Raw genomic sequence first — 19,894 nt, forward strand, 5'->3', positions numbered from 1 at the left:
GGGAAATTTAGACATAGCGACAGACATGCACAGATGGAAGACTGTTGTGAAGAGACAGAGAAGACGGTCATCCACCTGGAGGCGAGAACAAAGAGATCACTGAAGATGATAGAAATGTCAGAAATAGACCTGTGTATATGGGAATTTGGTACACGATAGAGCTAGAATGTCAAAATAGGAGGTCTATTTGAGACACTTGGCTATATCCATCGTAAATCCCTACCTCGGTGCACTTTCAAAAATAAATCTTACACGGATTAAGGACAGATCATAAAATCAAAACTAAGAAAGTATTAATAGAAATGACAGAATATATACTTATGACCTTGCATTGTAGCAGGGCTCTTAACACACCAAAAGCAAAACTCAGGACGGAATAGGTGCAAATAAACACTAAGCATTTCTGTGACCAAAATAACTAGAGTTAAAACATGAAGTACAGATTAGGAGGAAGTATTTGCAACATACTGGTATGTAACTGACTAAGAACTAGAATTGGAATCCATAAAGTACCCCTACAAATTAATAATACTAAAAAAGGCATAGAACCCATTTAAAAAATGGGCAAAGGATATGAATAAGCAATTCACAGAAGACAAAATATATAAAACCAATAAACTCACAAAAAATGTTCTATTTCCTTAGTAATCAGAGAGTTGCAAGTTGGAACAGCGTGATACTATCCCTTCAGGAAATGACTAATACTAACTCATCAGTCAGGTCTCCGCTCAGATGTCCCTTCCTCCAGGAAGCCCCTCCTGACTCCTGAGCTGGGTCAGGCGCTCCCCCGACCCCAGTCCCACAGCCCTCCGAGGTCTCCCATCCTAGCCCTGCCCGTTCTGGGTCGTCACTGTTGGGAAACGCGAACGCGCCTGTCTCTCTCACTGGACTGTAAGCTCCGAGAGAACAGCGCAGGGCTGTCGTTGGTCACTGCTGTGTCACTAGCACCGCCAGGCACAGTGCCAGGAACAGAGGAGGCGCTTGGGCAATGGATGTGGAATAAATGAATGAATGGGGAAACTGAGGCCAGGTCAATTGCAGAGGTGGGATTCAAACCCCAAGTCTCTCCGTACTGAGAGGAGGGAACGAGTTTGACCGTCTGCCATCTCTTCACTGAGCCCTGCCGGGGCCGCGTGCTTGGTCGCACAGCGGCTCAATAAAGGCTTTGGAACTGAGCCGCCTGGGAGCCGGGCACTCGGGCCCACGCCTCTCTCCTCCCGAAACCTCCGCGGTCCTCCAGGACCATAGAGAGGTTGGGGTGGACCGCCCCTCTCTATGCTCTACCCCGCTAGGGAGCGGTGAGGGCGGGCCCGAAAGCCAGAGAGGCCGGAAGTGCGGCGAGCCTGGGGGCCGCGCTGGCGGGTGGGACGACTCGTTCCCCCTCCGGTCTTTTCCTCGTCGCGTCAGGGCCAGCGGGTGAGTCTTCGCGGTGCTGAGACCGCGAGGCCCGGGCGAGAGGGGTGGGAGGCGGAGAGTGGCGATTGGCGGCCGGGGAAGCCAATCATTGCGGTGTCTGAGCTACCGACAAGCCGGGACGTGGGGGTGGGGGTGGCGTCTAGGTGCAAGCCTTGGGGGCCGGGACAACCGGAGGCGGGGATCGGTGGGGGCGGAGCGAATAGCACCTGGGGGCTGCGAGGGGCGGGGCGAAAGAGCGTGTGGTCCAGCAAGGGGCGGGGCCAGCCGAAGGTGGAGGTTCAATGGGGCGGGGCTTTGTAGAACCTCAGGCGCCCGGGTGTTTGGGACTTGAGGCCATGCAACCCTGGCATATTTTGGGGGGGGACGGCTGTGAGTGGGGGTAGCTGCTGAGGGGATGGGAATGCAGATGCCGATGTCTCACTGGCTCCTGCCGCCCTGTCTTTCTTCTCAGGCTCCTGATGGACCCCGGGAAGGACGGAGAGGGGGTGCCGCAGCCTGCAGGGCCACCCACAAGGAAGAAATTTGTCATACCACTGGACGAGGATGAGGTCCCTCCTGCAGGGGTAGGACGAGGAGCTGGAGGAGCTGGGGGTGTTGGGAGTAAGGGGACAGGAAGGAACCTGTGGGACCACAGTGCGGAATAGGACATGCTGGGGTCAGAGTCGCCTTGGGAAAAGCGCCCTTTGTCCTCTCTAGGTCTGTTTCCCTGTCTGTAAAATGGGAGGGTGGTTCTAAGAATCACCTGCCTCGTCCTTCTAAGGAAGAGCCACAAACTGGCAACCAACGGGTGGCCCCGAGATGTGTTTTATGTGTCCAGCACTCTGAGTTTTCAAGACGTGAATTTGTTGTTGACCTTTAAGAATTGGAAGGTTTTGCAGTTAGAAAAACAAAAGTCTGCACTTTTGACATCTTTTGGTAAATCGAAGGTTCTGGCAACACTGAAATCTCCTTCCCACAGAAAAACAATCCACTGGTGCTGAGTATTGGCTGCCACGTGCTGTGAAGAAAAGGAAGGTGGGCTAAGAATATAGAGTGCCATAGGGAGAGGAGCTTCCTTAGGAGGGTCAAGGGAAGGCCTTGCCAAGGGGGTGACATCTTGGCAAAGATGTGACAGAGGTGAGGAAGTGAGCCCTGCGGACATCTGCAGGGAGAGGGAGCAGACTGCAAAGGCCTTGCGATCAGAAAGGGGCTGATGAGTTTGAAGGCCAGTGGAGCGGGAGTAGAGACAGCAGGGGAAGTGGTAGGAGGCATGGTCCCTGGGACAAGGAGGCAGGGCCCAATCTAGAGCCTCATGGGCTGTGGTGACAGCTTTGGCTTTTACCTGGAGGCAGGAGTTACCCAAGGACTCTGAGTAGAGGAGGGATGTGATGACTCAGTGTAGGGCACAGACTGTTGGGGGGCGAGGGTGTAGACAGGGAGCTGGTGAGGAGGTGACTTTAGTGGTCCAAGGGAGAGGGAATGGTGGCTGAGACCAGGGTTGGAGGCCGAGAGGTGGGGAGAAGGGGCTGGATTCAGAGTTCCCAGCCCTTATGGCATTGCCTCTGTAAGGGACATCGGGAGGAAGGAGTATGGGCCAACCTGAGGATGGGGGACAGACTCACAGGGGCTCATGTGTTCCCTTTGGGGTCGCCTCCACAGCTCCTTTCTCCCCACAGGCCAAGCCCTTATTCAAGTCCACACGGAGCCTTCCCACCGTGGACACTTCAGCCCAGGTGGCCCCTCAAACCTATGCCGAATATGCCATCTCACGGCCTCTGGGAGGTGCTGGAGTCACATGCCCCAGGGGGCCAGAGCCCCTGGCAGAAGAGACCCCCAACCAGGCCCCGAAACCAGGGGCAAAATCCAACAGCATCATTGTGAGCCCCCGGCAGGTGAGAAGGGACACAGAGAAGTGGGGCTTTGGGGTTTCTGGTGGGAAACACTGTCACAGGGGTGACTCTGGTGGGTAGCAGAAGGCGTCTGAGTTCTAGCCGCTTTGTCCTCGGCTGTGCCATTCATTCGTTCATTCATTCATTCATTCATTCATTCAACAACTGTGTGTGTGTTGAGGGTGCCCAGCTCTGTCTTACTAGGGCTGTGACTGTGTTCATGTGGCCCTGTTTCCCTATCCCAGGTTTGTTTGTTTATTCAGAATGTATTTAATGAACTTGGGCCTGAGTTTGAATCCCTGTTCTGCCACTCCGTAGCTGTGTGATCTTGGGCAGGTGACTTAACCCATTTTTGCCTTTAAATGGGGATTCATCTATTTATTTAGTCCACAAATATGTATGTATAGTGCCAAATGTTGTTCTAGGTTCTGGGGACAGAACGGCAGAAAGAAAGCAGATAAAGTCTCTGCCACTGACAGAGCCAATATTCTAGTGGGGGAGAATGGCAATATACTAAGATAATAATTGAACCCAGGGTTGGGCACCGTGGCTCACATTTGTAATCCCTGCACTTTGGGAGGCCGAGGCAGGAGGATCGCTTGAAACCAGGAGTTCAAGACCAACCTAGGCAGCATAGTGAGAACTTGTCTCTACAAAAAGCAAAAATAAATATTAGGTGGGCATGGTAATAAATTAAATTAAATAAAAATAATAGGACCCAGGCATGTGAAAAATGCTTATCGTCAGCCATCAGAGAAGTGCATATCAAAACTGCAGTGAGGCTCGGTGTGGTGGCTCACGCCTGGAATTCTAGCCCTTTGGGAGGCCGAGGCAGGAGGATTGCATGAAGCCAGGAATTTGAGACCAGCCTGGGCAAGATAGTGGGACTCTGTACAAAAAGTAGAAAAATTAGCTGGGCTGGGTGGTGCACGCCTGTAGTCCTAGCTACTCAGGAGGCTGAGGTGGGAGGTTCACTTGAGCCCAGGAGTTGGAGGTTGCAGTGAGCTATGATGGCGCCATTGCACTCTAGCTCAAGCAAGAGAGCAAGACCTTGTCTCAAAAAAACCAACCAATCAACCAAACAAACAAAAATTGGAGACCATATGACCCAGCAGTTCCACCTCCATGTATATATTCACGAGAAAACATATATGTCCACTCAAAAACCTGTACGCAGTCATTCATAGCAGCAGTAATTCACAATAGCCAAAAAGTGGAAACATCCCAAATGTCCGTCGACTGATGATGGCTGGCCCTTTTCACTTAGAGTAATGCCCTCAAGGTCACCATGTTGTAGCGTGTACCAGTGCTGCGTTCCTTTTTATGGAAGAGTAAGAGTCCTTGGTACGGATGTAGCCTACTTTATCCATCCATCAGTTGATGGACATTTGAGTTGGTTCCACTTTTCGGTTATTATAAATAGCGCTGCTGGGAACGTTTGTGTACAGGTTTGTGTGTGGATGTGTGTTTTCAAGTTTCTTGGCTAAATATCTAGGGGTGAATTTGCTTGTGTTATATGGTAACTCTGTGTTTAACTTTTTCAGGAACTCCTAAACTGTTTTTCAAAATTCTGTATCATTTTACATTCCAGCAGCAGTTATAAGGGTTCCAAGCTTGCCATATGCTCACCACTTACCATTGTCTGTCTTTTTGATTTTAGCCATTCTAGTGAGTGTGGAGTGGAGAAAGTAATGCTTTAAAAGTTAAAGTTGGTTCCTGCCCCTCCCTTGCTCGAAGCCCTTCCATGGCTCCTGGGAGCCTCAGGTCAGAAGGCCCAGGGCCATGTGGGACTCCAGTCCCCTGCAGACTCTTCCTGCCTCCGTTACACTTACCACTCCCCACCCCCTTGTCAGAACTGAATTCCACCTCACTTGGTAACTATTAGGGTGGCCATGCCTGTACACAGGGGTTTAGAGAAAGATTTCTCCAGACAGAGATTAGGACAGAAAGAAAAGGTTTATTTACTTTTCCCTGAGGGAAGAGAAAGGGACCTGCACGAAGTGAAAAAAGGAAGAATATGCTGGCCCTGAAAATCATTTATCCAGGCTTTTTTTGTTGTTGTTGAGACAAGAGTCTTGCTCTGTCGCCCAGGCTGGAGTGCTGTGGCGTCAGCCTAGTTGACAGCAACCTCAAACTCCTGGGCTCAAGCGATCCTCCTGCCTCAGCCTCCCAAGTAGCTGCGACTACAGGTGTGCACCACCACGCCTGGCTGATTTTCTATTTTTAGTAGAGATGATCTCGCTCTTGCTCAGGCTGGTCTCGAACTCCTGAGCTCAAGCAGCCCTCCTGCCTCGGCCTCCCAGGGCTTTTGAAAGGGGGTTATAAAAATGGCAGGGGATAGTTGAGAAACTGCTGCATCCGCTACTTTCTTTCTTCTTGGCGGCAGGTAGATAACAAAAACTGCAAGGATGCCAAAGTCCGAGACTTGGTTTCCTGCCTTTCTTTGGAGACAGAATTATCATAGGAGATGTGACTCTGTCCTCAAGATATGGTTGAGGCTGTAGCTTGTTCTTCTGCTGTTTACTCAGGAACTCTGTGAAAGCAGATTCTCAAAAAACAATTTTGAAAGAGAGATGTACATCTCTTTTCCATTCATTCATCTTTTTCAGAAGTTGTGCAAAACAGAGCTCCTGCAGGGGTCTGGGAGTGAGAGAACTCAGAGGACTGATGTTTAAGTGTCACTGGGGAAATTGTGGGATTCAGTAACTATACATTCATCTCGGGGTTATTTTGTTTAATGTCTTTGAAGGGAAAACAAACTTGTTTCCTACTCTCACACACCACTGCACACGGTGCTTCTGACACCAGATGTGCGGGCATTTTTCCCCACACACTATGCAGTCCTCCAGCGGACACCAGCCGGGTGTCCTCTAATTCAATTCAGTTATGACACTGGCTACTCGGAATTGGTGTCAAGTCCTGTAGGTTGCGGGCTCAGTCCCACAAGACTGCCCCTCACTTCAGATGCCAATTGGGAGTAGTAGGTTGTCACCTATACTTCTGGCTGATGGGCTGCCAGTTGGGGTTCCCATGTCCCCATTCTCGAGTTCGATTACTTTGCTAGAGTGGCTCAAAGTGCTCGGAGAAACGCTTGCTTACGTTTACCGGTTTATTATAAAGGGTGTGATAAAAGATACAGATGAACAGCCGGTTGAAGAGATGCTAGGGTGACCAGTGGGGAAGGGGCGTGGAGCTTCCGTGACCTCTCCAAGGTGCCACCCTCCAGGAGTCTCCAGTGTTCAGCTGTCCGGAAGCTCTCTGCACCCTGTCCTTTTGTGTTTTTCTGGGACTTCATGACGTAGGCAGGACTGATTACATCACCGGCTACTGGTGATTAAATAACTCAACCTTGAGCCCCTCCGCCCTCCCCAGAGGTGGGGGTGAGGTGGTGGGGGCTGATCGGTCCCACCCTCTAATCACGTGGCTGGCTCCCCTGGCAACCAGCCCCCGTCCTGAGGCTGTCCGGAAGCCCCAGAGTTGCCTCATGAGACAAGGCAAGCTCTTATCACCCAGGAAATTCCAAGGGATTCGGGAGCTCTGTGGCAGATGTTATCACTCAGGAAATGACAAAGCCTAGAAGCTCTGTCTCAGGAACCCAAGGTCAAAGACCAACTATTGGAACAAAAAGTTTTCCTAGCGCCCTTGTCTCCAAGGGTTTCAAAAGCCCTATGTCAGGAACTGGGGGCAGAGACTGATTTTTTTTTTTTTTTTGGTTAGACACAGGGTCTCACTTTGTTGCCCAGGCTGGAGTGCAGTGGTGCAATCATAGCTCAATGCAACCTCCAACTCCTGGGCTCAAGCAATTCTCCTGCCTCAGCCTCCCAAGTAGCTGGGACTACAGGAGCATGCCACCATGCCTGGCTAATTTTTTTTTTCTTTTTTAAGAGATGGGGTCTTGCTATATTGCCCAGGCTGGTCTTAAACTCCTGGCCTCAAGCAATCCTCGGCTTCCCAAAGTGCTGGGATTATAGGTATGAACCACCCTGCCTGGCTAACCAAATATAATTCTTATGTTGACACAATATCACAATGTCTGTGTCCCCTGTGAGCAAAAGGATCTTTGGTCACTGCTGTATCCCCAGCACTGAGACACACAGTAGGTACTCAATAAATACTTACTGAGGGGATTAGAGCTGCTTACCTCCCTCAAAGGATTTCGGTCTCAGGCTGTAGAGCCTGTCCGGGTAGAGTGTGGGGGGTTCAGAGACAAGAGCCTGCTGGGCAGAGCAGGCTGAGGGCACTGGGTAGCCACAGCAAGGCTTAGAGCAGCGAGGGCAGGTTTGTGCTGTAGGAAGATCCCTGTGGCTGCCGTGTGGAGGGTGTGCAGGAGGAAGCGAGTGGGGCCCGGGCAGGGGCTGTGGCAGTGGGGCAGGAGACATCTCTGAGGGACATTTAGAAGGTGAAGTCCCACCTGAGGACAGGGAGAGTTGCGTCAGACGGTGGGGCTGTCTCCGAGACGGAGCCAGGAGGAGGAGCAGGGGTGGGGTCGATACTGAGGTCAGTTTGGACACAGTGAGGTGGACGCGTCCAGGGGGAGGTGTCCCGTGGACCACAGGACACACAGGTTGAGGCCGGGGTCGAGGGCTGAGCCGGGGGCAGACCTGGGACCCATTGGGAAAGGCCTGGCCGTGGAGGCGGGGAGGGGCCTGGGTCAGAGCACCAGGGACGTTCCAGCTGAGGAGGAGAAGCTGGAGGAGACCCAGGCATGAGGTGGGAGGTGTTGGGAAGAGGTATTTGTGTGGGGTCCCTGCGGTGGCCAAGGGTCATCCGTGCTGATGGCTTGTGCCCTTCCTCCCTCCCCAGAGGGGCAACCCTGTGCTGAAGTTCGTGCGCAATGTGCCCTGGGAATTTGGCGACGTAATCCCTGACTACGTGCTGGGCCAGAGCACCTGTGCCCTCTTCCTCAGGTGAGCTCCGGGCGCTACCTCACCCTTCGGGAGGGGCGGCCCATGAGGCCTGGGAGGGTCATGTTGCCGGGTTCTGGGCCATTCCATGGGAAACCTCTGGGCACAGCCCTGCTGGCTCTGGCTGGGCCTGTGTGTGACCCTGTGGGGCAGGAAGGGGTCTTGGCCTGGAGGTGCCCAGAGCAACAAGAGCTGGGAGACCGGGTCTGAGGGAGGGGGGGCTGGGCATGGACCCCTGGGTCTGAGGGAGGAGGGGCTGGGGCTGGACCCCTGGGTCTCAGGGAGTATGGGCTGGGCCTGGAGCTCTGGGTCTAGGGGAGGAGGGGCTGGGTCACTTATGTCCCAGACATCCCTGACTTGAATTGGCAAGAGCCAGGACTTCTCCAGCCTCCACCGCAGTTAAACAAATTTTCCCTCCTCTCCAGGAACTCCCCCCTGCAGACAGGGCCAGACAGAGGAAGTGAAACTTTTAAGTTCCTGTCCTCTCCTGCAGGCTGTGAGAGCTGGTCCCAGTCCCCGGGTGGAGGAGGCCCCCAGTCCCCTCCCTGCCAGTGCCCTCCGAGGCCAGAGCAGAGGGGCTGGGGAGGGATCCTGTTTCCCATGACCAGCATCCCCTGGGCCACACTCTCTAGGACCCCCAGCCCCTGTTCTCCCTCTGAAGCCCAAGTCTGTTCCTTCCTCCGTGAAGAAGCCGGAGGCCCGACCTTTGGGGAGCCACAGCCAGGCAGCCCTCGCTGCCAGTCCCCGCTGCCAGTCCCCGCTGCATGTCTCCTTGGAAGCATGACTGTGGGCAAGTCACTTAACCTGTTTGGGCCTCAGCTCCCGGCAAGGCAGGGCGCCCGGCCCGTGCTGTGGTGGTGGCTGCTGGCGCCCCAGCCCTCCACATTCCAGTGAAAATGCAGAAGGGATTCCTGGGTCTCCAGGACACTGAGACCTCCTGACTCCTTATCTCTCCGCCCCCTCCAGCCTCCGCTACCACAACCTCCACCCGGACTACATCCATGAGCGGCTGCAGAGCCTGGGGAAGAACTTCGCCCTGCGGGTCCTGCTCATCCAGGTGGACGTGGTAAGCAGGGTCACTCCCCTGCTGGCCTCTCTGTCCTCATCTGGGAAATGGGGAGTGTTGGGCCTGGAGGTTGTGCGTTGAACTGTTGAATCCCTTCCGAGAAGAATGAAGGTTAAAACCTTACTGAGGAACCAGTTTTCACATCTGAGATTGGCAGGGGTCACGAAGGCACCCTATGTTGGCAAGGAGCAGGGAGGACAAATTATCTGGCTCCTCCTTCCCCCGACCCCCCTCCAACTGGTCCCAGCCTCTGCCGTCTGAATATCTCTTGAAGCTGCTTCAGCCTTTCTGTCCCCACAGCTTCTGCCCCACCAGGTCCCCTTCTCTCCTGCCTGGGTCCCTGCTCCAGCCTCCTTCCTGGTCTCATGACCTCCAGTCTCAACCTCCCTATCCTTATGGCGGCCACATGGATATTCCAAAAGCACAAATCTGATGGCAGCCCTCCCCTACTCAAAACTCCTCCATGGCTCCCCAGTACCCTGGGAGAAATTTCTGCTCCCTTCCATGGCCCATCAGGCCCTGCTTGACTTGCCCTCCACACAGCTCTCCAGGTTTATGTGTAAGTTGCATGCAATCACCCTTTCATTTCACATCCTCCCTCCCATACTGAGTGGATTACACTTCCTCAGGCTTCTTTCCCCTCCCATCCTTTGCACATGCTGTTATCGGTGTCCGCAGTTGCCTCTTCTGCTCTCCTGCCTTCACTCCTCCTCATCCTCCTTCAAGTCTTAGCTCAGATGTCCCCTCCTCCAGGAAGCCCTCCCTGACTCCCCAGGCAGGCTCAGGCACTCCTTATCCCAGTCCTGGCCATTCCAGGTCATCACTGTCTGGGGACAAGTCTTTCCTACTCGTTAGACTGAGCCTGGGAGGCAGAGCTGGGGCTGTCTTTGTCACTGCTGGGTTCTGGCACTGCCCAGCACAGGAGGGGCACCCAGTAGGAGCATAGAGAGTGTCAGCTGATTGAAAGGCTCTTGGTAGCCTAAGCTATTGTGCTTTCAGACTATAATTCCTCCTTTTCTTCTAGGTCTCTAATTCTGATGATTTTCTTCCAGAAAGATCCTCAGCAGGCCCTCAAGGAGCTGGCTAAGATGTGCATCCTGGCCGACTGCACACTGGTCCTCGCCTGGAGGTGAGATGGAAGCTTCCTCCCTGCCTGGTTCAGGTGCTATCCTGAGATTCGTTTCCCCTCCCCATCCCACCCTGCCCAGGACTGCCTCTCTCTAGGCCTCAGTTTCCTCATGTGTAAAATGGGGTCTTAATATCTTTCTTGTAGGATTGTAGGCATGAAAACAGGTGATGTAGATCAAATTCTCAGGACTATGCTAGACACTTATGAGTTAGATATAAAATCTGGGTGAATAATTCATTCCATGTCTAGGTTTCTAAAGACCATTTAGATTGGCTCTCCATTTGGGAAAAAAAGACATCTCTTCCTCACACCATAAACATAATTAAATCCTGACAAATTATAGCTTTAAGCTTAAAAAAAACTATAATAAAAGTGTTATAACTGTAATCCTAGCACCTTGGGAGGCCAAGGCAGGAGGATGGCTTGAGGCCTGGAGTTCGAGATCAGCCTGAGCAAGAATGAGACCCCATCTCTATGAGAAGTTAGCCAAGCGTGGCCAGTCATGATGTCGCACATCTGTAGTCCCAGCCACTTGGGAGGCTAAGGCAGGAGGACAATTGCTCGAGCCCAGGAGTTTGAGGTTGCAGTGAGCTATGATGATGTCTCTGCACTCTAGCCAGGGAGACAGAGCAAGACCTTGTTTCAAACAAAACAAAATAAAACAAAACAAAAGCAGAAAAGGGACATGTCTTTTAACATGGAAATTCCTTTACTTGGAATTTACCCTCTTTGCTCATCGTTGTCTGTGTGTGCAAAGCCACAATTACACGGGCCTTCACTGCAGCATCAGTGAGAACTGTTGAGAAGCTGCAGAACCAAACAATGTCTTATTTTTATTTATATAGAAAAGAAAGAAGCTTGAGCTTGTTTCTGAACCTCTGTGTCTGCCAGTGAACCAAAGGGGACTGTGGGGGCTCCAGACCCTAGACAGTCATGACCTCGGGGGAGGTATAAGGAGCAGGCAGTGAGGAGAGAGGACTTTTAGTTTCTGCACTTTCATTTTTCGTAGCAATATTTAATGGTTAAACTCTCTTTTGTTAAAGAGCAGGTAACATGTTCATATAGTTAAAAAATCGAAAGCAATATAGAAACTGTTTATACTGAGAAGTGTCTGCCACCCCTTGCCTTCTACCCCGTTTCCTCACTGTCTGGGGACGTGTCTCACCCCATCATCAGACTGTGAACCCCCAGGGGGCAGAGCCAGGTCTGTCTCAGTCACTGCTGGGTCTTGGTACTGCCAGCACTGGCCAGGCACCCAGTAGGAGCTTAGGGAGTGTCAGTTTCACTGCCACCGTGGTTGGCGTCCTGATTTTTCCTTCCAGTGTTTTTTGAGTTTTGGGGTGTTTTTTTTTTTTTTTTTTTTTTGAGACAGGGTCTTGCTCCATCACCTGGGCTAGAGGGCAGTGGTGTCACCATAGCTCACTGCAACCTCAAACTCTTGGCCTCAAGCGCTCCTCCCACCTCGGCCTTCCAAAGTGCTAGGATTACAGGCGTGAGCCGCCACACCTGGCCTCCTTCCAGTGTTTATGTAAATATAAGCACAGGGCAATACATCTTAGTTTTCTTCCCTTCTTAGGCAGAAGTAAGCATAGTACTTACACCCTTCTGTGCCTTGTGCTTTTATGTAATTAAATATCTGGAGGTCTTTTCTAGCTCACTCTAGACAGCAGCCTCATTCCTTTTTTATAGCTGTGGAGTATTCTCATATAGAGTGTCCACATTTTTCTTTTTAAAAAATGAATAGACTTTTATATTTATTTATTTTTCTTGTACCCCATGAGCAGGGAATTATTTTTTTAGACTAGTGTTAGGCTTACAGAAAAACTGATTGCAAAGTACAGAGTGTGCCCATGTCCTGCCTCTCCCCCTGCAGTTTCCACTACTAATACATCTTGTGTTAATTAGTGTGGTACGTTTGTTGTAACTGATAAACCAATATGGATACATCATTATTACCTAAAGTCTGTATTCTATATTAGGATTCATTCTTTTTTTTTTTTTTTTTTAAGAGACAGAGTCTCACTCTGTCACCCAGGCTGGAGTGCGGTGGCATGATCATAGCTTCTTGTAGCCTCTAACTCCCAGGTTCAAGTGATCCTTCTCCCTCAGCCTCCCATGTAGCTGGGACTACAGGCATGTGGCACCACACCCAGCTAATTTTTTATTTTTTGTAGAGACAGGGTCTCAATCTATTGCCCAGGCTGGTCTCAAACTCCCGGGTTCAAGTGATCCTCCTGCCTAGGCCTCCCAAAGTGCTGGGATTACAGGTGTGAGCCACCGCACCTGGCTATGTTCATTGTTTGTGTCGTACGTTTTATGGGATTTGACAAAGGTATAATGACATGTATCCATCCTTACTGCATCAGACAGAATAAAGTTCAGTGCCCTAAAAATCCCTGTGCTCTACCTATTCATGCCTCCCTCCCTCCCACCAAACCCCTGGCAACCACTGATCTTTCTACTGTCTCAGTAGTCTGCCTTTTCCAGAATGTCCTATCGTTGGGATGATAGAGTACGTAGCCTTTTCAGATTGGCTTCTTTCATTTAGCAATATGCATTTGAGCTTCCTCCGTGTCTTTTCATGACTCAGTAACTCATTTCTTTTACTGCTGAATAATATTTCATTGTCCGGATCCACGTTCCTTTGTACAGGTGTGTAGTATTCTATCATGCAGGTGGAACTGGTCAGAGCCCCCTATTGGTGGACACTTGGGTAGTTTCATCTTTTGCTACCAACTACACTTCCACTTCTGCCCCGTATATCTGCAGGACAGAACCCCAGGAGTGGGTTTTTAGACCAAAGGGTAGATGTATTAATAACACTGTGCCCTCTGTATAACTCTATATAGTTTGACTATTTGGACAAAATGTACTTATGTATTAGTTTTACATTTTAAAAAAGCAAACATAAATTACGGGAATTAACACAACATCATGTTCAAAGCCTAGGGTGTGTCACAGACCTGCTGCGGGTACTGTCCCTCCTCCTGGACAGCTGTATAATCTTGGGCAAGTGACTCAGTTTTCCCCTGTGTAATGGTTTGAAAAGAATAACTGCCTGACAGGATCTCTCAGGGAGTCTGGAAGCTTCTGAACGTAAAGGGCTTAGTGCTGTGTCTGGCACAGTCAGGTGCCACATGGGGAAGGGACAGTCCCCATGTCTTTACATCCAAACTATGGAATTTTCTGCAGCTATTAAATAGACAAGATCAAGTTCTGTCTGGTGACATAGAAAGGTGTGTTGCTTATATTGTAGAACGGAAAAAAGCAAACTGTAGAACCAGATGTACAGTGTGCTAACTTATGTGTGTGCCAAATTATTAGTAGCAGTAACAATAATACTCTCTGCAGGGAGAGAAAAGCTACAAAGAATGTCAAACAGAGTTGGAAAGATGAATGTTGCTTTCAAGAATATAAATCAATGTTTAGTCAACAACTATTGATTACTAGCTATATTTTGAAGGCTAAGAAAATGCCTCAAGACAAACACTTCCACTCAAGTTCACAGTTAAGTTGCAAAGAGAAAAAAGGCTGGCATTTCCTGGTGCTAATAGACTTACTTTATTATGCTCATTTGTTTTAGCTGCTTTTTAAGCAGTTAGTTACATGTCAAAAAACAGTGGTTAGGCCGGGCGTGGTGGCTCACGCCTGTAATCCTAACACTCTGGGAGGCTGAGGCGGGTGGATCACCCAAGGTCAGGAGTTCGAGACCAGCCTGAGCAAGAGCGAGACCCTGTCTCTACTAAAAATAGAAAGAAATTATTTGGACAGCCAAAAATATATATAGAAAAAATTAGCTGGGCATGGTGGCACATGCCTGTAGTCCCAGCTACTCGGGAGGCTGAGGCAGGAGGATCGCTTGAGCCCAGGAGTTCAAAGCTGCAGTGAGCTACGATTGTGCCACCACACTCCAGCCTGGGTGACAGAGTGAGACCCTGTCTCTAAAGCAAAACAAAATTCTGAATGGCATTTTTGGCATAAAAAAATAGAAAAGAAAAAGAAAAAACAAAAACAAAACAAAGCAAAAACTCCATTTTTCTTGGTGGGAAGCTGAACAGTTCATGAAGTTGGCTTCCTGCTGCAGTTGGGAAAATAAACAGTGTTTCTGGTTTTCTTTCCTTTCTCCAAAATGCAGTGTAAACTCTATGTGCCGACTTCCCTTCCAAAATAGCTAATGTTTCTTAAACAGGCTTCTAAGTGCCAGGCACAGCTCTGAGCACTTACAGAGCATTGTAAAACCGAGCCCAAGGGAGATCAAATCACTGGCCCAGGGTCACCCATGCGGGAAGTGGGGTCTGACTCCCAAGCTCTGGCTCTTAGCCAGAAAAGATGTGTAAACATGTGCCCAGCAGGGGTTACTGCCAGGGGTCACTTAGGGGGCCCTGAGAACTTTCATTATTAGCATCAGTGATTACTACCACCATCACGAAGCAAACCTAAAACCTCGCACCCCTCCTGCTGGCTGACCCATGCGTCCTGTCACCCCAGCCCCGAGGAAGCTGGGCGGTACCTGGAGACCTACAAGGCCTATGAGCAGAAGCCTGCAGACCTCCTGCTGGAGAAGCTGGAGCAGGACTTCGTCTCCCGGGTGAGGCTGCGTCTCCTCTCTCCTCAATACCCCCATCCCTGCCTGGGCCTCCCCCCAGCTCCTGGGTGGTTGAGCTTTGGTTCTGATTTCAAGACACATCCATCCCTCTCCCGGCCTCCCCTCGCCTGCCCGCTTCTCCTCCACCCCCTCCTGCCCAAACTGTAGCTAGAGGGGTCTTCCTTAGCACAAATCTGATCCTGCCTTCCCCAGCTCAAAACCCTCCCATGGCTCCCCAGTGCCCTGAGAAAAAGCCCAGCCTTCCCACCATGCTCTGCAAGGCCCTATCTGGCTCCCCAACCCTGTCCCTGCACTGCCCTTACATCATTACTGAACTTCTCCCAGGACTAGCTCCCTCCCCTGACCACCTGCCCAGTCTTTTTTTTTTTTTTTTTTTTGATACTGGATCTTGCTCTGTTGCCCAGGCTAGAGTGAATGCAGTGGCGCAATCATAACTCACTGCAACCTCAAACTCCTGGGCTAAAGCGATCCTCCTGAGTAGCTGGGACTACAGGCACACACTACCATGCCCAGCTAATTTTTGTAGAGATGAGGTCTCCCTATGTTGCTCAGGGGGATCTCAAGTTCTGGCCTCAAGCTATCCTCCTGCCTCCACCTCCCAAAGAGCACTTGCCCGTTCTGTTCCCTCTGCCTGATTACCTGCCTCGTTCCATCTTTCACTTCTCAGCTCTGATACCACGTCCTCCCACAGTCCTTTGGGCTCCCCATCCCATCCCAGACCCATCTGGGTCATCATTGTCTGGAACTGACTTGTCCCCCCACTGGACTGGGAGCCCAAGGAGGGTAGGGCTGCAGCTGTCCTGGTGCCTGCTGGTCTCCAGCACCACCCAGCACTCGGTGGGCACTCAAAGAGTGTTTGCTGAATGAATTGTCAAATCTGGGTTCCAACAAGTCATGGTGAGGAACCTGCCAGAGGAACATAGCCTGGGCAACAAGCAAGACCCCCGTCTGCACAAAAAATAGAAAAATTAGCCGGGCGTGATGGCATGTGCCTGTAGTCCCAGCTACTCTGGAAGCTGCGGTGGGAGAATCGCCTTCAGCCCAGTAGTGTGAGGTTGCAGTGAACTATGATGATGCCACTGCACTCTAGCCTGGGTGATAGAGCGAGACCCTATCTCAAAAAAAAAAAGGCATTTATGTTATCACATGACCAGTACTCTCTCGGCTAGTTGGCGATCGCTCTGAGATGAGCTTTTTTTTAAATTTTTTTTTTTGAGACAGAGTCTCACTCTGTTACCCGGGCTAGAGTGCCGTGGCGTCAGCCTAGCTCACAGCAACCTCAAACTCCTGGGCTCAAGCGATCCTTCTGCCTCAGCCTCCCGAGTAGCTGGGACTACAGGCATGCGCCACCATGCCCAACTAATTTTTTCTATATATTTTTAGTTGTTCAGCTAATTTCTTTCTATTTTTAGTAGAGATGGGGGTCTCACTCTTGCTCAGGCTGGTCTCAAACTCCTGACCTGGAGCGATCCTCCTGCCTCGGCCTCCCAGGCTGCTAGGATTACAGGCGTGAGCCACCGCGCCCGGCCTGAGATGAGCTTTTAATCAGTTTTTTTAAAAAGCATTTATTGAGTGCCTCCTGCCTGTGAGGCAGTCTGGGACTGCCCTCCCAGGCTGTCTTGCTGTCCTTTCCTCCCCTAACACACTCCTGCCTCCTCCCCTTCCAGGTGACGGAATGTCTGACCACCGTGAAGTCAGTCAACAAGACAGACAGTCAGACCCTCCTGGCTACTTTTGGAGTAAGGAAACCCCTACCCCCCAGGCATTTCCACCCCCTTCTAGGAAGCCCCTTACCCCTTTCCTTCCATCTCGCTGCCCACCCCTTGGCCCCTTCCTGCCTTCTCACAGGCCTCCACCGCCCCCCAGGAACATCTTAGGCCCCCCATCAGCTGGGGCAGGGAGGCTATTATGCTCACCTCCCTGAGCCCTCACTTCTGTTCCTCAGTCTCTGGAACAGCTCATAGCTGCATCGAGGGAAGATCTGGCCTTGTGCCCCGGCCTGGGCCCTCAGAAGGTAAGCGCTCTGGGAATGAACTTGAGGGGTCAGGGGCAGGAGGGAGCTCCAAATGAACAGGACCTGAGATCCCAAAATTTTAAGGTTTGGAAGGCTCACAGTGCCTCTCTTACGGATGGGGAAAGTGAGGTATAAGAGCGTAGGGACCGGTCCAACCTCACACACCTAGTTTGGGATCAAATCCACATGGGGCTATTTCTCTCCTAGCCCCCAGACCCCCCTCCAAGCTGGGAGAAAAAGAAACAAAAACCCACTCTAGATATACCAAACAAATGGCTCTTTTAATAACTGCTTTCTCATTTTTCTCTCCCACAACTAGGCCCGGAGGCTGTTTGATGTCCTGCATGAGCCCTTCTTGAAAGTGCCTCAGTGACCCAAGGAGACCTCTGGCATAATAAAAAAGCATTTTTCCAGTCCTGTTGGGTGTGCTGGTGCAGCCGCCGGGGAGGGGTCCCCACTTTCAGCTTTTATTAGTGCCTCAGTTTCCCCAAGGAACACTACACAAGATCCTGCTGCAGCTTCTTCTTCCGCTTCTTCTCCCGTCCTTCTGTGGGAGCCACCTCCCCAGGCTGTAGGTTCGGCAGGGGCTCTGGCATGTCCTCTGGGGACGCCGTCTCCGGCACCCCGCCTTCCTGACTCCGCTTCTTCCTCTTCTTGGTGGATCCCGGAGCTGCCTGGACCTCAGGCTCACCCTCACCCGGCAGCTCGGGCTCCACCGTCTCCCTTGGTGGGTCCATCATCTCAGTCCTTGGCTCCGTCATTTGGTGACCTCTCTCTTTCTTCTTCTTCCTCTTGGCAGATGCTAGATCTGCCTGAGGCTCAAGGTCATCTGGCATCTCAGGTTCTGCTACCTCTGGCCCTGGCTCCGGCACAGCATTTTGCCTCTTTTCTTTCTTCCTCTTTTTGGAAGCCAGAGCCGCCTCCACCTGAGGCTCAGAGTCATCTGGCAGTTCCGGCTTCATCATGTCCCCAGGGAGCTCCCGAGGTTTCACCTGCAGCTCCACAGCCTCAGTCCCTGGCTCTATCATTGTGTCCTGTGACTTCTCTTTTTTCCTTTTCTTCATGGGAGGCAGTGAGATGGCTTCCTCCTGCGGCTCCACCTTCACCTGGAGCTGAGACTCAACTATCATCCCTTCCCCTGGCTCCATCCCTTTTGTCTCCTTTGGCCTCTTTCTCTTCTTGGTGGGGGACAAGACTGTCTCTTCCAGAGGTTCGGTTTTAATGAGTTTGAGCTCCACTGTCTTTTCATCTGGCTCCAATGATTCTGCCCCTTTGTGCTTCTTCTTCTTCTTGGTGGTGGACGGGAGCAGCACTCCCAGAGCCTCGAGCGTCTCAGCTGTGGGCTCCGTTACCGCAGGCTCTGTCACCTCTGGTTCTTTCAGCGGCTGCTTTTTCTTCTTCTTCTCCACATCTGTTTCTGGGGACCCCAAAGCTTTGTCCACCTCCAGGGCCCCGTGCCCATTCACTGCCTCCCGAGTGACCGAAGCCTCTGGCATCTGCATCTTCTTTTTTCTCTTCCCCGAAGTGGGTGAGTTCTGTGCCAGGGCTGACCCAGGCCCTGTGACCGGTGGGTTGCCTCCAAAGGCACAGAACCGAGGCTTCAGGCCAGGGGGGATCTGTGGCGGGGGACTTGCTGCAATGGGCTGCAGAGGGGCCCTGGACAAGGATTCTTGGGGACCCTCAATGATCCTTAGGCAGCCCTGGGGGACTGGGGCACAGGTGAGTCCACCTCCCGCCTCCACTGAGGGGGCCAGCAGGGTTGTTTCTCCAGTCTGGGGGCTGCTGCTGCTGAGGACCCGATAGCGGTGCCGCTTGCCTGCCAACTTGCCTTTCACAATCTGGGAGCCAGAGAGAGGCACGCGCCGCCCATTGAGGCTGAGGGGAGAAAGTGGGAGGGCAGAAGCTTAGATCTTTTGGTGGGACAGGGGAAAGGAGGTCAAAAGTGGCATTTTGGGGTTCCTCGGAAATGCCGCACTAAATTTCCCTCAAGCTCAGCCTCTCGGGTAGGGAGCATTCCCAGGGGACGGTATGGGACCACTCACCAGTCCGGGACAAAGTCTGCAGGGGCCTGGATAAGCCACAGCTCCGTATTTGGATCTGTTAGAGCCTCCAAGGAGAAACGAGGGGACTCCGAGGCTGGGGGCGTCACGGTAAAGTTGAGTGGACAAGAGAACCGAGCAGCACCTGCGGGAGAAGAGGAAAAGGGGGTCTACTGACACTTCCCTGCCGGTCCAATCTTCCAGGGCGCCTATCGGTCCATTGGTTCCAACCTCGTGCAAAGCCCTCTCCTGGTCTCTCCTCTCTGCCCAACTGTTGGGGCGTCCCCATCTCCACCGAACTAACCCCTGGGGGCGCCTTTCGATCGGGAGTCCCCTGAAAGATGCCCTCTCTCCGTCGGATCTCCGATTCCCCCCACTGGGAAATACGCCCTCTCCGCAAATATGGTCTCCAGGGCCGCTTCCTTTTCCGCCCAAACTTTCCCGGACGCCCCTTTCCCCGGCCACCAGCTCACCGTCCGCACCCCGTCGATCCGCCCGCTCACCGCTGGACTGGGCCCCCTCCATCCCGGGCCCCGCGCCGCACACACACCATCAGCCGGGGCTACTTGGACGCCGCTGCAGACCACGTGGACCCCAAGGGGTGGGACCTCATCCGGGAGCGCCCAGGGGGCCGGGAGCGCGGGGGACACCGCTCGGCGGCTGTTCTTTCTTCGGGCAGAACTCGGGGAAATTTCCATTGTGCAGAGCAGACAACAGAGGAGGGGTCTTTTTCTGAAAATCTTCTCCGGAAAGCAGCCGATTCTCTGTTTTGTTGGAGCCAGAGCCTCGCCAGGTCGCGACAGGTCTCCCCCACAGTCTCTGGGACATGGTTTGTTCCAACACCGCCTTAAA

At 52.0% G+C, this 19,894-nt stretch overlaps 2 protein-coding genes across 4 annotated transcripts; one reads left to right on the plus strand and one right to left on the minus strand.

The window, feature by feature from the left end:
• Positions 1-1,305: 1,305 nt before the first annotated feature.
• ERCC1 (ERCC excision repair 1, endonuclease non-catalytic subunit) lies at positions 1,306-17,416 on the plus strand. The gene is made up of 10 exons (XM_045531423.1): positions 1,306-1,416; positions 1,868-1,979; positions 3,072-3,287; positions 8,088-8,191; positions 9,155-9,254; positions 10,307-10,383; positions 14,872-14,971; positions 16,657-16,728; positions 16,935-17,003; positions 17,323-17,416. Exons 2-10 carry the CDS (start codon positions 1,875-1,877, stop codon positions 17,374-17,376), a joined length of 897 nt encoding a protein of 298 aa, XP_045387379.1. The 5' UTR covers positions 1,306-1,416; positions 1,868-1,874; the 3' UTR covers positions 17,377-17,416.
• Positions 17,266-19,722, minus strand: POLR1G (RNA polymerase I subunit G). Of its 3 annotated transcripts, none has more exons than XM_045531422.1 (3): positions 19,546-19,722; positions 19,046-19,187; positions 17,266-18,878 (listed from the first exon to the last, which is right to left on the minus strand). In XM_045531422.1, exons 1-3 carry the CDS (start codon positions 19,565-19,567, stop codon positions 17,501-17,503), a joined length of 1,542 nt encoding a protein of 513 aa, XP_045387378.1. In that variant the 5' UTR covers positions 19,568-19,722; the 3' UTR covers positions 17,266-17,500. The 3 variants fall into 3 exon arrangements, with proteins under 3 accessions (XP_045387378.1, XP_045387376.1, XP_045387377.1); XM_045531420.1 differs by having other exon boundaries at positions 19,516-19,640; XM_045531421.1 differs by having other exon boundaries at positions 19,525-19,615.
• Positions 19,723-19,894: the final 172 nt, after the last annotated feature.

The sequence above is a fragment of the Lemur catta genome, chromosome 19 (genome assembly GCF_020740605.2).
Source record: "Lemur catta isolate mLemCat1 chromosome 19, mLemCat1.pri, whole genome shotgun sequence".
In the NCBI taxonomy this organism is placed as follows: domain Eukaryota; kingdom Metazoa; phylum Chordata; class Mammalia; order Primates; family Lemuridae; genus Lemur; species Lemur catta.

What these genes read in the sequence shown, in the direction of transcription:
- POLR1G (XM_045531420.1), bottom strand. Translation starts at nt 19,567, where the DNA reads ATGGAGGGGGCCCAGTCCAGCGGTGAGCGGGCGGATCGACGGGGTGCG. An exon ending in GGATCGACGGGGTGCGGACG is followed by an intron (nt 19,188 to 19,515) that starts GTGAGCTGGTGG and finishes CTTCTCCCGCAG; the next exon opens with GTGCTGCTCGGTTCTCTTGT. An exon ending in GCAGACTTTGTCCCGGACTG is followed by an intron (nt 18,879 to 19,045) that starts GTGAGTGGTCCC and finishes TTCTCCCCTCAG; the next exon opens with CCTCAATGGGCGGCGCGTGC.
- ERCC1 (XM_045531423.1), top strand. Translation starts at nt 1,875, where the DNA reads ATGGACCCCGGGAAGGACGGAGAGGGGGTGCCGCAGCCTGCAGGGCCA. An exon ending in ATGAGGTCCCTCCTGCAGGG is followed by an intron (nt 1,980 to 3,071) that starts GTAGGACGAGGA and finishes TTCTCCCCACAG; the next exon opens with GCCAAGCCCTTATTCAAGTC. An exon ending in ACCTGTGCCCTCTTCCTCAG is followed by an intron (nt 8,192 to 9,154) that starts GTGAGCTCCGGG and finishes CGCCCCCTCCAG; the next exon opens with CCTCCGCTACCACAACCTCC.